The 19995-nt window shown below is 46.0% G+C and overlaps 1 protein-coding gene across 5 annotated transcripts in view; it reads right to left on the bottom strand.

The window, feature by feature from the left end:
* The window catches only part of LOC147117816 (leukocyte elastase inhibitor-like), a 46398-nt gene extending 26714 nt beyond the window's left edge, over positions 1-19684 (bottom strand). The window contains exons 1-4 of one of the 5 annotated variants that reach the window (XM_085989152.1): positions 19575-19682; positions 18526-18596; positions 15464-15642; positions 3673-3810 (exon numbers count right to left, since the gene is read on the bottom strand). In XM_085989152.1, coding sequence (XP_085845278.1) covers positions 3673-3810; positions 15464-15631 — 306 coding nt within the window. In that variant the 5' untranslated portion in view covers positions 15632-15642; positions 18526-18596; positions 19575-19682. Of the gene's footprint in view, positions 1-3672; positions 3811-15463; positions 15643-18525; positions 18597-19444; positions 19530-19574 lie in introns of those variants that run through there. The other 4 variants (XM_085989153.1, XM_085989156.1, XM_085989151.1 and 1 more) reach the window with 4 other exon arrangements.
* Positions 19685-19995: the final 311 nt, after the last annotated feature.

Below are 19995 nucleotides of genomic sequence, written 5' to 3'. Positions count from 1 at the left end.
ACCATTCTAATCCTGCTGCACACGCGGGGATCACGATGGCTGTGGGATCTGCAGGAAAACTCCTGTACATCACTGACTCCCTTTCAGGACACCGCTTCCTCTGCGACACTGGCTCCCAGTGCAGTATCCTGCCGGCGTCGAAGTTCGACCTGCAGTCCAGCGGCCAGGGTCCCTCCCTCGAGGCAGCCAACGGCGCAGCCATCCGCACGTTCGGAAAGCGTTGGGTCCAATTAAGTTTCGGCGGCCAGCGTTTTAGATGAGAGTTCATCACTGCAAGGGTTTCGCAGGCCATCCTGGGGGCGGATTTCCTCTGCGCTAATGGTTTCTTAGTCGATGTTCAACACTGCCGGCTCATCAACGCCTCGACTTTTCATTCGGTACCCTGCCACGAAGCACTGCAGCGCATTGGTCTGTGGTTTTTGCAGTCCCCGCCGCCAATGATTTCTCTCGTCTCCTCAAAGATTTCCCCGAGCTCACCAGGCCTACCTTCTCTGCATCAGTAGCAAGACACGGTGTGACGCACCATATTACGCAAGAGCACGAAGGTTGGAACCCGTCAAACTTGCGGCGGCCAAGGCAGAGAGTTTCACAATGGAACGCCTGGGCATCATCCGACGGTCCAATAGTCCTTGCCCCTGCACATAGTCCCCAAGCCAGGCGGTGGATGGCGACTACAGGCGCCTGAACGAGGCGACTACCCCAGACAGATATCCAATCCCTCATAGGACTTTTCGGCCCACCTGGCGGGGAATTGCATTTTCTCTAAAGTAGACCTCGTACGCAGCTATCATCAAGTGCTGGTTAATCCTCAAGACGTCCCCAAAACTGCCATCACACCATTCGGGCTTGGAGTTTCTCCGTATGCCATTTGGGCTAAAAAATGCAGCACAGGCTTTCCAACGGCTTATGGATTCCATCTTTCGAGACCTAACATTCGCCTTCGTCTACTTAGATGACATCCTCATCGCCAGTAGCAGCCACACTGAGCACATCACGCACCTGCGTGCCCTGTTCTCTCGCCTTAGTCAGCATGGCCTAATCATCAACCCGGCCAAGTGCCAGTTTGGCCTGCGCACTATCGACTTCCTGGGCCACAGAATCACCGCAGATGGTGCAGTCCCTCTAGCCTCCAAGGTGGAGGCCATCACATCTTTTCCCCTGCCGAAGACCGTGAAGTCCCTCCAGGAATTCTTGGGAATGGTCAACTTTTATCACAGATTTGTTCCCAAGGCAGCCTTGTTGATGCAACCATTGTACGAGGCCATCAGAGGCAGAGCAGGAAAAGATCAGATAGAGTGGACACCTCACATGAACCAAGCCTTTGTTGATACCAAAAATGCCCTGGCTGCAGCAACCATGCTGGCTCACCCCCTCCCAGGCGCAACCATCGCCCTCACTACAGACGCCTCCGACTACGCCATCGGGGCGATTCAAGAACAGTGGGTCAATGGGGCTTGGCAACCGCTGGCTTTCTTCAGCCGACAGCCGAGGAAGAACGAACAGAAATATAGCACCTTCGACAGAACTGTTGGCACTCTTCCTGGCCATTTCCTCTTGGAAGGACGGCCATTTACGGCTTTTGTTGATCACAAGCCGCTGACCTTCGCGATGGTTAAGACAACAGAACCATGGCCGGCGCGCCAGCAACGCCATCTCACATATATCTCGGAGTTCACCACTGACATCCAGCATGTCTCCGGGAAGGATAACATGGTGGCGGATTGCCTCTCCCGCGCCCAGCTTCACGCAGTACATCTTGGTGTCGACTATGTCAGATTGGCGGAAGACCAGAGGGCGGATCCCGACGTGCAAGCGTACTGCACCACACCTTCCAGTTTGCAAGTGGCTGACGTGCCTTTCCAGTCCGCAGGGACCACACTCCTGTGTGACGTTTCCATGGGTGTTCCACGCCCAATCGTCCCGGCCAAATGGCGCAAAAGAATCTTCGACACTATCCACGGGTTGTCACATCCCGGCATGAAAGCGTCTCAGCGGTTAATGGCGAAGAAATTCATTTGGAAGGGCATGCATCTCGACGTCCGTGACTGGACAAATTCCTGCGTGACCTGCCAGAAAGCCAAAATACAACGCCACGTTAAAGCCCCACTCTCCACTTTCCCAGTCCCGGAGCACCGCTTCGACCATGTACACGTGGACCTCGTTGGCCCTCTTCCTCCTTCTCACGGGCACACTCATCTTCTCACCATAATTGACCGCACTATTAGATGGCCAGAGGCGATTCCTTTGGTTGCAACCACGGCAGCGGACATCTCCAGGGCTTTCATCTAGTCATGGGTGGCATGTTTTTGGGGTACCAGCTGACATCTCTTCGGACCGAGGACCTCAGTTCACCTCGGAGCTTTGGAACGCCGTTGCTCAAAGTTTCAGTGCCAAACTTAATCGTACCACCGCCTACCATCCACAGGCGAACGGCCTCTGAAAGGTTTCACAGGTCTCTTAAAGCAGCACTACGTGCCAGTCTTACCGGGCCGGGGTGGATAGACAAGCTTCCTTGGGTGCTACTAGGTCTTCGCATGGTGCCAAAGGACAACCTGCAATCTTCCTCGGCGGAGCTAGTCTTTGGGCAACCGCTCAGGGTTCCAGGTGATTTTCTTCCTCCTCACACTGAACTTTGGTCTCCAGCTCAACAACTCATCAGCCATCAGGAAGCAGCCAAGAACTTCATCCTGGTTCCTACTTCACATCATGACCGGCAACGTTCCCACGTTCCAGGGGACCTCAAGAACGCAGGGTATGTGTTCATCCGGCAGGATGCACACAAAGACCCTCTCAAGCCACCGTACACAGGTCCTTTTCGTGTCATCTCCTCGGGCGATAAGACCTTCATAGTCGACATCGGCGGTAAAAATGACCACATCTCTGTAGACCGGCTGAAACCTGCTCATCTTGACCTCAGCGCACCAGTTGTCACTGCCCAGCCACCTCGTCGCAGTCGTCCTCCTTTGACTGCCGGTGTCCCACAGCCAGTCGACCATCAAGACAACAGGGTCCATTGCACTGAGTCGCCTGCGATCGTCGTCGGCTTCATTCCTGTACTCTGCGTGGTGACATGATGTCAGAGCTCGGAACCCTCTAGCAGTTCCAGACAGTTGGAGAGAGGGACATATCTCGGAACCTTCTAGCAGTTCCAGGCAGTTGGAGAAAGGTTTCCAAGCAGACCAGACACATTTCCAGTTCATCCTGTAGTTGTTAACTTGCTTCGTTTGTTCATTAAAGTTTATTGTTTTGACTTCGCGAGTCGAACTCCATCTTTTGGTAAGGAACAGAGGTTCCTACAACAGCATTTTAAAATTACACAATTTCATCCTAAGTAACATTTGCAGCATGAAGCGTTCGAGGCACATTTGAGTCAGGTGACTGGGGGTATTCTCAAAAGCCATCCAAAGTACATGGTATTTATAGTACATGGTATTTATTGGTATGGCAATGATGGGAATTTAATTAATCATTCTAACATTGTAACTTGGCTGACTTTCCCTTCCAAAGCCCAAGAACATCAAGCCAAGTGCATGGCTCCTACTAACACTTCTTTGATCAGCTTACTCAAGGCAAAACCTGGCACCAAACTTGGTATTTTCCTGGTCTGCGCAATTCAGTCCCATTATACTTGATGGACTGGTGGAGTACGACCCCAACCAGTGAAAATCTTACTGAAAGAAAGTTGTAGGTCGTCTCCCCATAGAGGCGATTGGCTAGCTTCAACAGATAGCTTGCGTTAGGCTTGTTGATCTCAGCTTGCAGTGTCTGAAATTCAGAATGGAGGTCTTGTACTTGATCAAAAGCAAGCACCTAAGAGAGAGATAAAGTTAAAAGTTATCAATAGAAATGAAGCCAATTTTAGATTTAGAATTCCAGTTCAAAACTGGGGGAAACCAGATTAGCTTTATTTGGGAATTGTACAAAAATGTTCACCAAATTGGCATTGGCTGATTTCCTGTTCAACATACAACTTCAACATTGTTGCTTTCCCCTTGGATTTACTACAATAGGTTCACTTGTGTTGGTGGGCTTGAGCAGAGCTCCTGCACATCACCAGGTTTCTTCAAAGCAAAGCAGTCTGAAAAATAAAATGTGATCGACCAATGCACGTACTGCTAGAGTTCAAGTGTATGTTCTACAGCAGAGTTTCCCCAAACTGGAGGGTGCAACAAGCTGATCGGGGGGACGCCGGGAGGATGGTAGCTATAATCACCAGCGAGACCTGCAATATATATTTTCTCCATTGGTGGCGCTGCAGCAGCCCCAACTCTCAGGCTCATTCCCAACACTGCTCTCTCCAAAGCTCAGGGTCCCCTGCAAACAGTTCCAGTTTACAGATATTTTCAATATTTCAGTTAAATTTTAAGTGATTTGCCTTCTGTTGGTACCGCTGCACAGCATAAATTTCTTCTTGGTTTGGAGGCAGTGCAACAAAGGTTCACTAGATTGATTCCTGGGATGAGAGGGTTATCCTATGATGAGAGATTTTGTAGAATGGGCCTATACTCTCTGGAGTTTAGAAGAATGAGAGGTGATCTCATTGAAACATACAAGATTCTGAAGGGGATTGACAGGGTAGATGCCGAGAGGTTGTTTCCCCTGGCTGGAGTGTCTAGAACTAGGGGGCATAGTGTCAGGATAAGGGGTCAGCCATTTAAGACTGAGATCAGGAGGAATTTCTTCACTCAGAGGGTTGTGAATCTTTGGAATTCTCTGCCCCAGAGGGCTGTGAATGCTGAGTCTTTCAGTATATTCAAGGCTGAGCTCGATAGATTTTTGGACTCTAGGGGAATCAAGGGATACGGCGATCGGGCAGTAAAGTGAGTTGAGGTCGACGATCTTATTGAATGGCAGAGCATGCTCGAGGGGCTGTATGGCCTACTCCTGCTCTTATTTCTTATGTTCTTGAAGTCTCACTGAGCCCTGCCATAGAAAAATAAATAGCAAGTCTGTGCCCCTTCCAAAAAACTTGCATTTATATAGCTCCTTTAACATAGTAAAATGTCCTAAGGCACTTCACAGAAGTGCAAAGCAGACAAAAATTGACACTGAGCCAACGGAGGAGACACTAGGACAGGTGACCAAACACTTGGTCGAAGAGGTAGGTTTTAAGCAAAGTCTTAGAGACAAGAGAGAGGTGGAGAGCTGATTTGGGGAAGAAATTCCAGAGTTTAGGACCTACACGGTTAAAGGCACGGACAGCAATGGTGGGATGAACAAAGTCAGGGAGACAAGAGTCTGGAATTGGAGGAATGCAGAGTTTGGAGAGTTGCAGGGCTGGAGGAGGTTAGAGAGATAGGATGGGGTGAGGATGAGCAAGGATGAGAATTTTAAATTCCTTTGACCCTCTCCTGTTTGCAGGCGTTACTTCACTGGAAATGTGGTGTAAACCCTGTTTAGTTTCCTGATGCCTGATCCAATCTCATGAATTGGAGATGGATGAAAATGGAAATGGGAGGTTTTACGTACCAGAAATGACAGTTTTGCAATGTGAATATGTACAGATTTATACAAAAAAATGCATTTCAGTCTGCATGCTTGGTGTCCTAACTTGTATGTGAACATAAAGTGGGTAAAATCTAAACTCACTCGAGCAGAGTGAGTGACTTGAAAATATACCGTACTGGCAGCAGAGATATTTATCTAGCATCTCATGGTAGGGAAGCCATATAAAATACCACACTCCGCAGCAACACCAGTAAATACTGGTTAAAAAAAACTCCAAGATGTATATTATCAGTGCTCAGTTTTGGTGTAGTCTGGATTAGGTAAAACTCACATCTGGGACTATTTGAATACACAAGCCCACATAACCTCAGGTTTTCCCATATCCATACAACCAACATGGTTACAGCATCATTAAAACTAAAAGCAACAAAAGATGATCTCTGGGTTCAAATGACATTCAAATTCTTTAAAATTTGGTTCAATTTACATGTGCGATTCTTTGCAGTTATCAAAAAGCGGCTGACGACACCACTGAAGAGCCAGGTTTGAAGGTTGAAAGAAACAGAAAGGAAGAAGGGGCTTCAAAGTTGTGGGGGTAAGATGGCCAAAAGGTAGTAGAGGAGAAGGGGGCTGGGGTGGAGGAGGAGCGCATGAGCGCGCTCCAGAGGCAGGAAGGGGGCTGGGGGTGGAGAAGAACAGCGCACGAGCAAGCTCCAGAGGCAGGAAGGGGGCTGGGGGTGGAGAAGAACAGCACGCGAGCGAGCTCCAGAGGCAGGAAGAGGGCTGGGGGTGGAGGAGAACACCACATGAGCGAGCTCCAGAGGCAGGAAGGGGCTGGGGGTGGAGGAGAAGAACAGCGCACGAGCAAGCTCCAGAGGCAGGAAGAGGGCTGGGGGTGGAGGAGAACATATGAGCAAGCTCCAGAGGCAGGAAGAGGGCTGGGGGTGGAGGAGAACACCACATGAACGAGCTCCAGAGGCAGGAAGGGGCTGGGGGTGGAATCTGAATGAGGATTTTAAAATTGATGCTTGACTATTTCTTCAACTAACCCCCTCCGCACCCCCCGCAGCACGAAGGGCATCCCATTAATAATTTTATGCCATACTTTCCTTAGAAATAGTTTTAGAAAAAGTTTTATAAAGGACAAGAGCTTTTTTATAAAAACCACTCAAATAGTGCAACCACATTAATTATAACAGATGTTCCAGTAGTCATCATTCAACAGAATTAAGTGGCTGGACATTCCCATCTGGGAACATATCTGTGCTGACTCATTTGGTGATTGGCGGAAGATCCAAAGGCGACATGAGGAAAAACTTTTTTTTTTTTTTTTTTTTTTATAAATGCAGCGAGTGGTTAGGATCTGGAATGCACTGCCTGAAAGGGTGGTGGAGGCAGACTCAATCACGGCTTTCAAAAGGAAGTTGGATAAGTACTGTACCTGAAAGAAAAAAAATTTGCTGGGCTATGGGGAAAGGGCGGGGGAGTGGGACTAGTTGAAGTGCTCTTGCAGAGAGCCGGCATGGGCTCAACGGGCCAAATGGCCTCCTCCTGTGCTGTAACCATTTTATGATTTTATAAGCAGCAATGCCATCTGCCAAAACACATTCTCCCATTTGCCCACTAAATGCCTCAATTGCAGCTCCAACCTCTTGGAAAAAAAAAATCACTCTTGCAATCAATGTCGAGGCAATTTCAGGATCGCCAAAAGACTTCATGTAAACTTCTCGTTCATTTCATAGTTTTATAGTGGAGCTTCTAGTCATTACAACGCACGCACAAACACCCACCTTGAGCACACAATCTAGGCTGCACTTCCGTGCAGTACTGAGGGGTGGCTGCACTGTCGGAGGTACCATCTTCCACATGAGATATTAAACCAAGTCTGCCCTCTCAGGTGACGGTAAAAGATCACACGGCACTATTCAAACAGCAGGGGAGTTCGCCCAGTTTCCTGACCAACATTTATCCCTCAACCAGCAGTTAAAACTAGGCGATTTGGTCATTTTGTTTTATTGTTGTTTGTGGGACCTTGCTGTTTGCAAATTAGTTGCCGCATTACCTACATTACAACAAGGACCACACTTCAAAAGTTCTGCATTGGCATGTCAAGTGCTTTGGGATGTTCGGAGGGTATGAAAGGTGCTATATAAATGCAAGTTCTTTCTTTCACACAAGTGTAATCAGACAAAATTTGACATCAAGCTAAAAAGATTGGAGAGGTGACTAAAAGCTTGGTCAGAGATAGAGGGAGGGGAGAGAGGTAGAGGTGGAGATGTTAAGGGAGGGAATTCCTCAGCTTAACAGCCTAGAAGGCAGAAGGAATGGCCACCAATGGTAGGACAAAGAGAGGGACTTGCAAGAGGCTAGATTTGGAGGAATGCAGAGCTGTAAGGCTGGAGGAGATTTGAGATGAGGGGGTGAGGCCATGAAGTGTTAACACAAAGTTGAACATTTTAGCTCAGCAGGCACAGGGGTGATGGGCGAACGGGATTTGATGCAGGTTAGGATAGGAGCACCAGAGCTTTAGAGGAGTTGAAGTTTATGGAGGGCGGGAGACCAGCCAGGAGGGCATCAAATCTGGAGGTGATAAAGGCAGGATGAGGGCTTCAGCAGCAGATGGACTAAGGCAGGGTGCAAGTGTGCGACGTTACAGAAGTAGAAGTAGGTGGTCTTTGTGATTGGGAGGATATAGGGTCAGAAGCTCAGCTCAGGGTCAAATAGGGCGCCAAGATTGCAAACATTTGGCTTCAATCTGAAACAGTGGCTGGGGAGGGGATGGAATTGGTGGCAAGGCCAAAGATGATGTCTTTGGTTTTTCCAATGTTTAACTGGGACAAATTGTAGCTGATCTGGGATTGGATGTTGGACAAGCAGGCTGACAACAAGGAGGCAGTGGAGGGTTTGAGAGAGTTGGTGGAGAAGTAGACTTGGAGGAACAGACAGATCGTTCCAAAACACTTTACAGCCACGGAGGTTAATAATTCTATTCTGTTTGCAAGAGAGACATTTGGAAGCACACAGCAGAGTTGCCAGATGAAGTGGAGGGGTAGACTGGAGGGTCTTTGGGAGCCGACCCCATTGCTTGCAGAGGTCATCAAAAAGAGTAGCATGTAAACAAAGAACTAGAGGTGGGAATGTAATAGACCGTCAGTGAAAGGAAGGCAAGAGCAGTGGCAATTGAGAGTTGAACAAATGACAGTTAAAAAACCCACAAATATGCACACCTCACACCTATTTCCTTGCCTAAGGGAAAGGCTCTTGCTGACACCATTTGTGCAGAGAGTTTGCAGGGGATTTCTACAACTTTGAAAGTTGCTCACTACATTGGAGGATTGTGCCTCTGATCTCCACTTTACCTGGCATATATCAGAGCAGCATGGGTACCACTGATGCAGTTTTCCCTTGGACCTTAAATTCAGACCAAGATGAGCTCCAGCAGCAACACCAGCAGCAGCCTTCTCCTCACTGACCTGCTGCTCCACAGGAGAGGGGATAAGCACAGGGGTGCACCTTGCAGGAGGCGATACCCCCAACACAGGGTATACAGGCAGAGGATCAGCTTCCTGGACATGACTGAACACCAGTGCCTCAGGAGGCTCAGTCTATCACGCCAGGTCGTGACAGGCATTTGCAGCCTGCTGGAAGAAGACCTGTTGCTAAGAGGACCTGGCAGACATGCATTACCAGTGGCTGTCAAAGTCACACTGCCCTCAACTTCTTCACCTCAGGCTCCTTCCAGGGATCTGCAGGAGACATTTACTGGATCTCGCAGTCATTCACCCACAAATGCATCACCCAGGTGACCGATGCCAAGTCAGGCACTTATGTACACGTTGCTACCGATGAAGCCAGTGCGACTGAGCGGACGCTCAGCTTTGCGGCTCTGGCTACCTTCCCACAGGTGCAGGGCATCATCAACTGCACACATGACCACCAAGGCACCCCCAGATCACCCAGGAGTGTTTGTGAACCGCAAGGGCTTCCAGTCCGTAAGTGTGCAGCTAGTCTGCAACCATAAAAAGATCATGAATGTGTGCACCAGAATCCCAGGGAGCCATCATGATTCATTCATCCTGCGCCAGTCCACCCTCCCTCAGATCTTCGCACCTCCGACCAGACTTACTGGCTGGCTGCTTGGAAACCAGGGCTATCCACTGAAGACGTGGTTGATGACACCCTTGCGGAGGCCAAGCAAGGAAGTTGAAGAGCATTACAATTAGAGCCAGATGACAATGAGAGCAAGCAATCAGGATGCTGAAGATGCGCTTCAGATGCCTGGACAGATCTGGAGGAGCCCTTCAATACGCACCAGCCAGGATCTCCAAAATGATTTGTATGCTGCACACTGCACAACATACAGATACATAGAAGATAGGAGCAGGAGTAGGCCAGTTCGGCCCCTTAAGCCTGCTCCGCCATTTAATGAGATCATGGCTGATCATTCAAATTCAGTACCCTGTCCCTGCTTTCTCCCCATATCCCTTTAGCCTTAAGAAACATATCTAACTCCTTCTTGAATATATTTAATGAATTGACCTCAACTGCCTTCTGTGGTAGAGAATTCCACAAGTTCACCACTCTCGGTGAAGAAATTCCTCCTTATCTCTGTCCTAAATGGCTTACCCCTTATCCTTAGACTGTGACCCCTGGTTCTGGACTCCCCCGCCATCAGGAACAGCCTTCCTGCATCTAGTCTGTCTAGTCCTGTTAGAATTTTAAAAGTTTCAATGAGATCCCCTCTCATTCTTCTAAACTCTAGCGAATATAAGCCTAATCGACCCAATCTCGCCTCATACGTCATTCCTGCCATCCCAGGCATCAGTCTGGTAAATCTTTGCTGCACTCTCTCCATGGCAAGAACATCCTTCCTCAGATAAGGCAACCAAAACTGCACACAATGCTCAAGGTGTGGTCTCACCAAGGCCCTGTACAACTGCAGCAAGACAACCTTGCTCCTGTACTTGAATCCTCTCGCTATGAAGGCCAACATACCATTTGCCTTCTTAACCGCCTGCTGCACCTGCATGCTTACCTTCAGTGACTGGTGCACAAGGACACCCAGGTCTCGTTGCACTTCCCCTTCTCCCAATCTATTGCCATTCAGATAATAATCTGCCTTCCTGTTTTTGCCACCAAAGTGGATAACCTAGCATTTATCCACATTATACTGCATTTGCTATGCATCTGCCCAATCACCCAACCTGTCCAAATCATACTGGAGTTTCTCTGCATCCTCTTCACAGCACACACGCCCACCCAGCTTTGTCGTCTGCAAACTTGGAGATATTACATCTAGTTCCCTCGTCTAGATCATTAATATATATTGTGAATAGCTGGGGTCCTAGCACCGATCCTCGAGGTACCCCACTAGTCACTGCCTGCCACTCGGAAAAGGACCCGTTTATTCCAACTCTTTGCTTCCTGTCTGCCAACCAGTTCTCTATCCAAGACAGTACCTTACCCCCAATCCCATATGCTTTAACTTGCACACTAATCTCTTATGCGGGACCTTATCGAAAGCCTTCTGAAAGTCCAAATACATCACATCCACTGGTTCTCCCTTATCTATTCTACCAGTTACATCCTCAAAAAATTCCAGTAGATTAGTCAAGCATGATTTACCTGTTGTAAATCCATGTTGACTTTGTCCAATTCCGTCACTGTTTTCCAAGTGCTCTGCTATTACATCTTTTATAATGGACTCTTGCATTTTCCCCACTACCGATGTCAGGCTTACCGGTCTATAATTCCCCGTTTTCTCTACCACCTTTTTAAAATAGTGGGGTTACATTAGCTATCCTCCAATCCATGGGAACTGTTCCAGAGTCTATAGAATTTTGGAAGATGACCAGCAATGCATCTACTATTTCTAGGGCCACTTCCTTAAGTACCCTAGGATGTAGATTATCAAGCCCTGGGGATTTATCGGCCTTCAATCCCGTCAAGTTCCCGAACACCATTTCCCTACAAATACTGATTTCCATTTAATTCCTCCCTCTCATTAGACCCTATGTTCCCCGACATCTCTGGGAGGTTATTTGTGTCCTCCTTTGTGAAGACAGAACCAAAGTATGTATTTAATTGGTCTGCCATTTCTTTGTTTCCCATTATAAATTCCCCCAATTCTGACTGCAAGGGACCTATGCTTGACTTCACCAATCTTTTTCTCTTCACATATCTATAGAAGCTTTTACAATCAGTTTTTATGTTCCCTGCAAGCTTATTCTCAATCTATTTTCCCCCTCTTAATTAATCCCTTTGTCCTCCTTTGCAGAATCCTAAACTGCTCCCAATCCTCAGGTTTGCTGTTTTTTCTGGCCAAATTATATGTCCTCGCCTTGGATCTTATGCTATCCCTAATTTCCCTTGTTAGCCACGGTCGAGTTACTTTTTTGTTTTATTTTTACGCCAAACAGGGTTGACCAAATTCTGTAGTTCATCCATGCGATCTTTAAATGTTTGCTATTGCCTATCCACCGTCAACCCTTTAAGTAACATTCCCCAATCCATCCTAGCCAACTCGTGCCTCATACCAGCATAGTTTCCTTTATTTAAATTCAGGACCCTAGTCTCGGAGACAACTACTTCACTCTCCATTTTAATGAAGAATTCTATCATATTATGATCGCTCCTCCCAAAGAGGCCTCACACAAGATTGCTAATTAATCTCATTACACAATACCCAGTCTAAGATGGCAGAGCAAGGAGGAACCTAAAGTGGACATGGCACCAGCAGTGGCACATATTGCTGCCTACAAGGCCTGGGATGGCCTCATAAATGGCACAATTTGGTTAGACTGCACCAGTGCACCCAGATGTTCTACCAATCCCCACTCCCCCACAAAGCAGTCCTAAAATGACCAAATCATTCCTGTCACACACACCCATTGTTCAAGGCTAAGCAATGTCTTACCATTCACTCCAACTGACAAGGCCACTTCCAGGCAGCAGGCAAAAATGGGCACGATGGGAAAGTGGTGCAAATAAATTATTTTATGCGGCTCAAAAAATTCAACAGAAACAATCTAACATTTTAGAACACACCCATGTGCATCTAGGATTGTCTCATCTTTCTCCTTCTACAACTCCTACATGGTGCAACCCCTGCGGCTTGAGCAGAAGTAAAGGCAGGCTGCTCACTTCCCTGCTCTGTTTAGACACACTTGGCAGACGACCTCTGGGTTTTGGAGCCTGTAAGGCGAGGGCTCCGCCAAAGACTGCTCCTCCTTCATGTGTGCAGAGGCAGACTCAGCCATTGGGTTACAAGGCAGCATGTGGGGCTCTGACTGAGCAGGCGACAACAGGGGAGAAGTGGAAGCACTTTGAGCAGAGTCCCCACTTCCATATCCCCCTCTCACCATCATCCCTCTCAGGGCCCAGCCACAATTCCATGCACTTGTTCGACTGGTGCATTTGATGCTCCATGCAGGAGGCCACCCTTTCCATGAACGAACACATCATAGCCATGGGCTACGACAGCAAGCTGGTTATGCTAGAGATGGACTCCATTCTCCCTGCAGGTGGGCACATCGCGGCTGGAAAAGCTGCCAGAGCCTCCTGCATTTTCCATTGCTCCTCAAGAATCATCCACTTAGTCGACGCCCGTCCATCCCCCACTTTTTTTCTTGTTAAAAAGCCTCTGCAAATGAGCCTCTCCAACATCTGGGTTCCCAATGCGATCCACACCCCCCCCGCCACCATCTACAGGCAGAGGTAAAAATTCAGCCCAATGTTTCACGTCTGTGACCTTTTGTCAGAACACAGATGCGACCCGACCAGCTGAGTATTTCCAGCATTTCCTGTTCATATTTCAGAATTCCAGCATCCGCAGTATTTTGCCTTTCGGAGGAGTATGTCAGCAGGTTTCCTCAGCATTAAGGTGCGAGCTTCAGTGACAATGAAACCCCAGGAAGAGCACTGGTAGAGATGCTTAAATCGACATCCCATAGAAACAAACACAAATCCAGAAAAGAATTAGTCTAATTATTGTGTAGTGCCCTGCTTCTGTAAATTAAAAGTTACAAGTGCAATACAGGATCACACACACATTTCTATATTTACAGGTTATAATGTTGGTGTACTATTTAATCTGGCAGACACAAACATTGTCTCCTTATTGCCAAGTTTTAGTCTAGCACAATGCAATGGATTTATTATGCTGAATTCACATTTTTGTTTAGCTTCGATAATGCCGTTCTAAAGACCAGAAGCCAGAGTAGCCATTCAGGACAACAAAACAATTAATTCATTTTATGTGCCAAGCCCATATTAGATCATGTGCTTTTTCAGCTGCTGTTATTCTAAATGACTGCTGTTGCTGATGCTGCAGAAACTCATCTTTCATTAATTCAACCCAGTTAGGCAGGTCTACAGGTTAACGAAGGAGATACTCAAGATCATCAAAAACATCTCTCATTACAGTTTCTATCCAAAACAGCAAATCCTCAATGCCAATTTCAAGTAAGCACTACCTTTGTTGCCAGGGTTTAAGAACTTCACATCAGTCAAGATCACATCATACAAAACAAAAAATGGTAAGTGATGTTTTTGTTACAATATCACCAAAGTTGGACAACACCAAAAAACTCTTAAAAAGGCCAGCCACACATCTCAAGGACTTAACCTTGCAAAATCCTAGACTTCATTTACCTATAATTTTTTTTTTTTTTTATTAATGTAAACACAATTTCTTTTTCCTCCTAGGTTTTTATATTTTTCAGCCAATAAATGAGCACATCACAGTGGAGTTACATTGGCATTAGTCATGTGCAGAGAAGGTTTTCAGAGTTTAAATCATTGACTGCTGAATTAGTTTACATCAGAAGTATTAAAATGTTATACTTAGGTGAATTCCCCCACTAGTTTCCATTTTCTTCTTCCCACCTCAAATCATAAAGACTGGCTGTAACTAATTTTCTGTCCTATTTGTCAGCTCTGTTTCTAAATTGCATTTCAATCTAAAATACATCAAATTACACAATTGATCATTACTTCAATGGGCCGAAAGGCCTCCTTATGTGCTGTACTATTCTAGGAGTCTATAAAGATGATACCAGAACTGAGAGGTTATACCCATCAGGAAAGACTGAAAAAAAAAATAGAAAGCTGAGGGGTGACCTGATGGCAGTCTTTAAGACTGTGAAAGGGTTCGATAGGGTAGACAGTAAAGATATTGCCACTTGTGAGTCCAAAACTAGGGGCCATAAATACAAGATAGTCACTAATAAATCCAATAGGTCATTCAGGGGAAACTTCTTTACTCAGTGGTTAGAATGTGGAACTCACTCCCACATGGGAGTAGTTGAGGCGAATAGCATAGATGCATTTAAGGGGAAGCTAAATAAACACAAGGGGGAGAGGAATAGAAGGTTGTGCTGATAGGGCGAGATGAACAGGGCGAGATGAACAGGAGTGGGAGGAGGCTCGGTTGGAGCATAAACACTGGCATAGAGCTGTTGGGCTGAATGGCTTATTTTATGTAATTCTACCAGACAAAGTAACGGTTTACTGTTAAGTGGGGCTAATAATTTGGTGCCATTCAAACATCCTACAAAAGCCTAGTGAATTTCTACTACACTAGCAAAAGGGGAAGACGAGAATAATTTTCTCTTTAAAACACAGCAAGTTATGATGATCTGAAATGCACTGCCTGAAAGGGTGGTGGAAGCAGATTCAATAGTAACTTTCAAAAGGGAATTGGATATCTACTTGAAACAAAAAAATGTAGAGGGCTATGGGAAAGAACAGAGGAGTGGGACTAAATGGATAGCACTTTCAAAGAACCGTCATAGGCACGATGGGCTGAATAGCCTCCATCTTTGCTGGAAGATTCTTTGACTGCTGCCAAAGTCTCAGAGGTGCAGGTTCGAGTAGAGCCATATGAAACAGACAGTTCACTTGCCGTAACAAGTCTGCTCTATTCAGGAGCTTCATATAAACATGTTGCTTGTTCAGTTTAGTTGCGATAAAACGAGACATACCTTTAATAAAGTAAAGTTCATGCCAGACCCACCTTAGCCATCTGAGTTGCAGTGTTCCCTTTAGCACCAAGATACACCATGGCCAGAGCAGCTGATATACTTAGTGGAGATACAAAGATATTGCCAATTTTATCATCTTTATTCAACTGCTTGAAGAGATCAACAGCAAACTTGACATTTGAAACACCCAGAGGATCCATTCCGAATGTATCTAGAGCAGGAGGGGAAAACACATTTTAATTGTGCACGGCTTTCTTTGTTTACATAAGACTTGAGGTCATCCAAAACTTGGCTGCCTGCGTCCTAACTTGCACCAAGTCCCATTCACCCATCACCCCTGTGCTCGCTGACCTACCTTGGCTCCCGGTTAAGCAACGTCTCGATTTCAAAGTTCTCATTCTTGCTCTCAAATCCCTCCATGGCCTCGCCCTGCCCCATCTCTAATCTCCACTAGCCCTCCACCACCCCCCCAAGATATTTGTGCTCCTTTAATTCTGCGCTCGAGCATCCCTGATTATAAAAATCGCTCAGCCATTGGTGGCCGTGCCTTCTGTTGCCTTGGCCCCAAGCGCTGGAATTCCCTGCCTAAACCTCTCCAGGCTTGGGCCAGTTACACTTCTTGCTTTGCAGAGAATCTGACACCAGTAAACACTTTTTTGTTGAGGGGCCGGGGGGAAAGAGCACAGTGAGGTCATGAATGCTGGTCAGCATTACAGGAGTAGTATTCCAACTTTGTATTATAATGGAGTGATATCAGATTCCAGGGCTAAAGATTGTTCAGGAATTTCCTGGACACTGCACCGTAGTAATGTCAAAATTACAATGTACACCATTATTACAGCCACAAAAGGTCCCAGGAACCCATGGCATTAGTGAGCAACACCACTGTTCTCACACTGCCACAATTTCCTGGAACTTTTACACCACTCCACCAGAATAATCACTAAACCCTGAAAAGTTGATTGCTCCCCCATTGAGAGCAGCAGCAACTGCAAATCTCCAGGATTTGAGCTAGTTTTCTCACCACTTGCAGGGAACACAAATAAAAGTGCTGGTTGGCTCAAATGATTGCCTTTATTACCTCAAGACTACACAATTCCAATGCTCTGCTAGCCAGCCTCTCACCTTGCACCCTCCATAAACTTGAGCATATCCAAAACGCTGCTGCCCATATCTTAACTTGCACCAGTCCCATTCACCCATCACCCCAGTGCATGCTGACCTACATTGCCAGCAACACCAATTTTGAAACTCTTATCCTGGTTTTCTAATCCCTCCATGGCCTTGCCCCTTCCCATCTCTAACCTTCAGCCCCACAAACCCCTTCTTGCGCATCCCTGATTTTCATCACTCCACCACTGGTGCCTGTGCCCTCAGCTGGCTAGGCCCCAAGCTCGGAAATTCCTTCCCTAAACCTCTCTGCCTCTCTCCTCCTTCAAGACACTCCTTAAAACCTATTTCTTTGACCTTCACCTCTCCTAATATATCATGTGGGTTGGTGTCAAATTTAGTTTGTTAATGCTCCTGTGAAGCACCTTGGGATGTTTTTAAAGACACTATATAAATGCAAGTTGTTGTTAGTTCTTGTCGCACTGCATACAACTGCTTGTTGTTGATGAATAAAAAAATCAGCAAGGGCATTGTGTTCATGCAATTACTTGTGGGCTGATATCAGTCAGTAAACTCATTGTAATGTGCTGTGGACCAAGAATGCACAACTCAGTAAATATTTCAGATATTCACAAACATATTTTTGAAGGCTCATTTAAACCAGGTCATCAGTTTATATGGAGAGTTGTTGCAATCACACACTGGATATCAAAATACCACACAACTGTGAGGATCTAGAAATTGAGCAGAAGTATTAAATATTATTATTAATTATTAGAGTAAAAGAATGCTTCCGAGCTCCCCGATTCATCACTATCCTCTGTAGCATAATCAAATCGGCTTTCCAGTTAAGCACAACAGTCTAGTCTCTAAAATCATGGTTGCAGGAAAAGTATATTACTACATAACAAAGCCAACAAGGGGGTGTCAAATTTAATACTGTATAAGGTTACTCAGTTGTATTGTTTATGCAATGGCTGACCCACCCCATGAAAGCTCAGCCATTCTGGTAACTCACCCACATTTCCCACTGTGGTTAAGCTAATTCCTAAATAGGCATGTAAATTAGTTGGGCTTGGAATTTTGAACCCATTGAACTAGAATTTTATGGCTTGTGTATGAATCATGTTCAATGTCTGATCTGCATAGGGGAAACATTACAGCCATTAAGAGCTAAATGTGCACAAGTGCACATGTAAAAGTGGTTTTGTAGGCAATCATTAAGAGCACAAGGCCAGCTAAACCCTGTGTAATAGACTACTGCAATTTAATTTAAAAAAAAAGTTATTCTTACCCATACTCATTAGGTACCATTATGGCAGAGAAAGTTAGTTAATAAAAAAGGGAAAAACAAAATCACAAGTTAACTCAGTGCTCACAGTACACTAAATTTAAGAGGACACAATTTTCATTTAAAACTAAAAGCAAAAACATACTGGAAATGACCAGGGCAGTCAGCATCCAAGAGCAAGGCAGGTAAACAATTCAGGTGGGGAATCATGTTGGGCCAGAAATTAGGTTCGGGGGCTTGCCGCGCGTGCAAGCCCCCGACGTGCACTTACCCGGCACGCTGACATTTCAATCCTGGCCCGCATTGCATTTCCTGTCACTGGCCCGCTTCAGGTCCTGCCGCGCATGACCCAGCGGCGTACTTAGTGCGATGAGCCGGCTGGGATCACGTGAGCACTGGGCAACCAATGGGAGGTTGCAAAAGGTCATTCATGAGTTTGATAGTAAGAACTGTCAAACTCATGAAAACACCTGGCCCCAAAACACTACTTAAACTTGAAAGAAAATTTAAAAAAACATCACACTACTTAAATAAACTATAAATAACTGTAAAAAACTATTTTAAACAATAATTTTAAATTTTGAAAAAAATTATAAAAAATCAGGGCTAAAAATACACTTACCTTATTGTAAAGTCTTCAAAAAAAAAGAACCTGTGGAAAAATTTTCTAATTTAACTTAATAGACCACTTACCTGTTAAAAGTAAGTACTTACAGCTGCTTTTTCCACACGTAAAAACCAGAGTCTTTTCCCCACGGGCAACTCTAATAAAAAAAGGGAAGTTCAGCATGCACGCGCTGCCTGATAAGTCGTACGCGTTTTGCCTCTTAACCCCTTGGGTCAGAGGAGAGGAAATGCCGGTTTTCCCCGCATGCGCTGTGCATGCTGAAAACCAGCAATTCCTCCGGGCCCACGTGAGAGTACCCCGTCCGTACTCACACGTTGGGACAGGAATTACTGGCCCGTTATTTTATTTCAATAGCTTCATTCAGAAGAAATGTTCAGGATTTTTTTTGGCAAGCAACACTGAAGTGTTAGATCACTGCATAGAATTAAAAGACTACAAGAGGAAAACAGATAGGGCTCCTTTTCATTCTAGCGATAAAGGGAGTCGCCCCTTTCCAGAAGTTAACAGAAAATTAATAATTAAGCCATTAATCTGATTTTTTACTTCAACTGTAGGGGGTATGGTAGTTATAGTGGTTATATGTTACTTGACTAGTGACCCAGAGGCCTCCTGGTCTCATAATCCAGAGAAATCCCACCATAGTAAATTAAATTCAGATTTTTTTTTTTTTAAAGTTATAAAAGCTGTAATAAGTAAAACCACATGATCCTTGTTGACAATGTATTGTTTTTAAGGTTGAATAATTTAACGAGGTGGCAATGCATGAAGTGCTAGGAATGCCACCGACAGTCTGTCAAATTAAGAGACAGGAAGTGGCTCCAATCGTTTAATTTTTGAACTCACGTCGTTCTCAATCGGCAATATCCGAAATATTTAAAAAAGAGGTTAACTAACATGGCGATAAAAACCAAGAACTAAATAACAGAGCCGTCATAGCCCCGCCTGTGGAAACACACCGAGCATTGCCAAGTGCTGAAGACCCACCCAAATAGCCCCGACTCCACTGCTCCCCGCAACGCCCCGGGGCACCGCGCCCACACACCGCTGCTAATGTTACCCCGAGTAGAAAAACACAAATACAGCCCCGCTTCCCACAGACGACAAGCATACTCACGACGAGGTGATTGGCAGCACATCCCCCGGCACCCTCCTCCTTTATCGGGTCTAGTCACCTGACAACGGGGCGCGGCCATAGATAGTTTCCCAGCACAGGACAAACTGCGGAGATGTGTCTACTCACACAATGTGACCTCACTGAGGGTGGAACCCAGAACTGTGCTTGAGCTGGATTGTGTACACAACTGGCATGGATGAGGCTCTACTCTAAAGAAATAGTTGCTAACTGACTTCCTTCCTTATTCCTAATGCTTACCAAACTAGTGTCCAGTGGCATTGGCATACATCCCAGCTGTCCACATTTTATATTTATATCGGCATTTCAGAAGGAGGTTGTTTGGACCGACTGCCTACCTCTCTTCTGCAGCTACGTTTGTGCCCGGGTGTCCCTGGAGATGGAGCATGCGGTGTCCACCGGC

Source organism: Somniosus microcephalus, chromosome 5 (assembly GCF_052327205.1).
Source record: "Somniosus microcephalus isolate GS21.2 chromosome 5, FLI_Smic_1.0, whole genome shotgun sequence".
In the NCBI taxonomy this organism is placed as follows: Eukaryota; Metazoa; Chordata; class Chondrichthyes; order Squaliformes; family Somniosidae; genus Somniosus; species Somniosus microcephalus.
The sequence above is the reverse complement of the archived record's forward strand: the minus strand, read 5'-3'. Positions and strand labels throughout refer to the sequence as shown.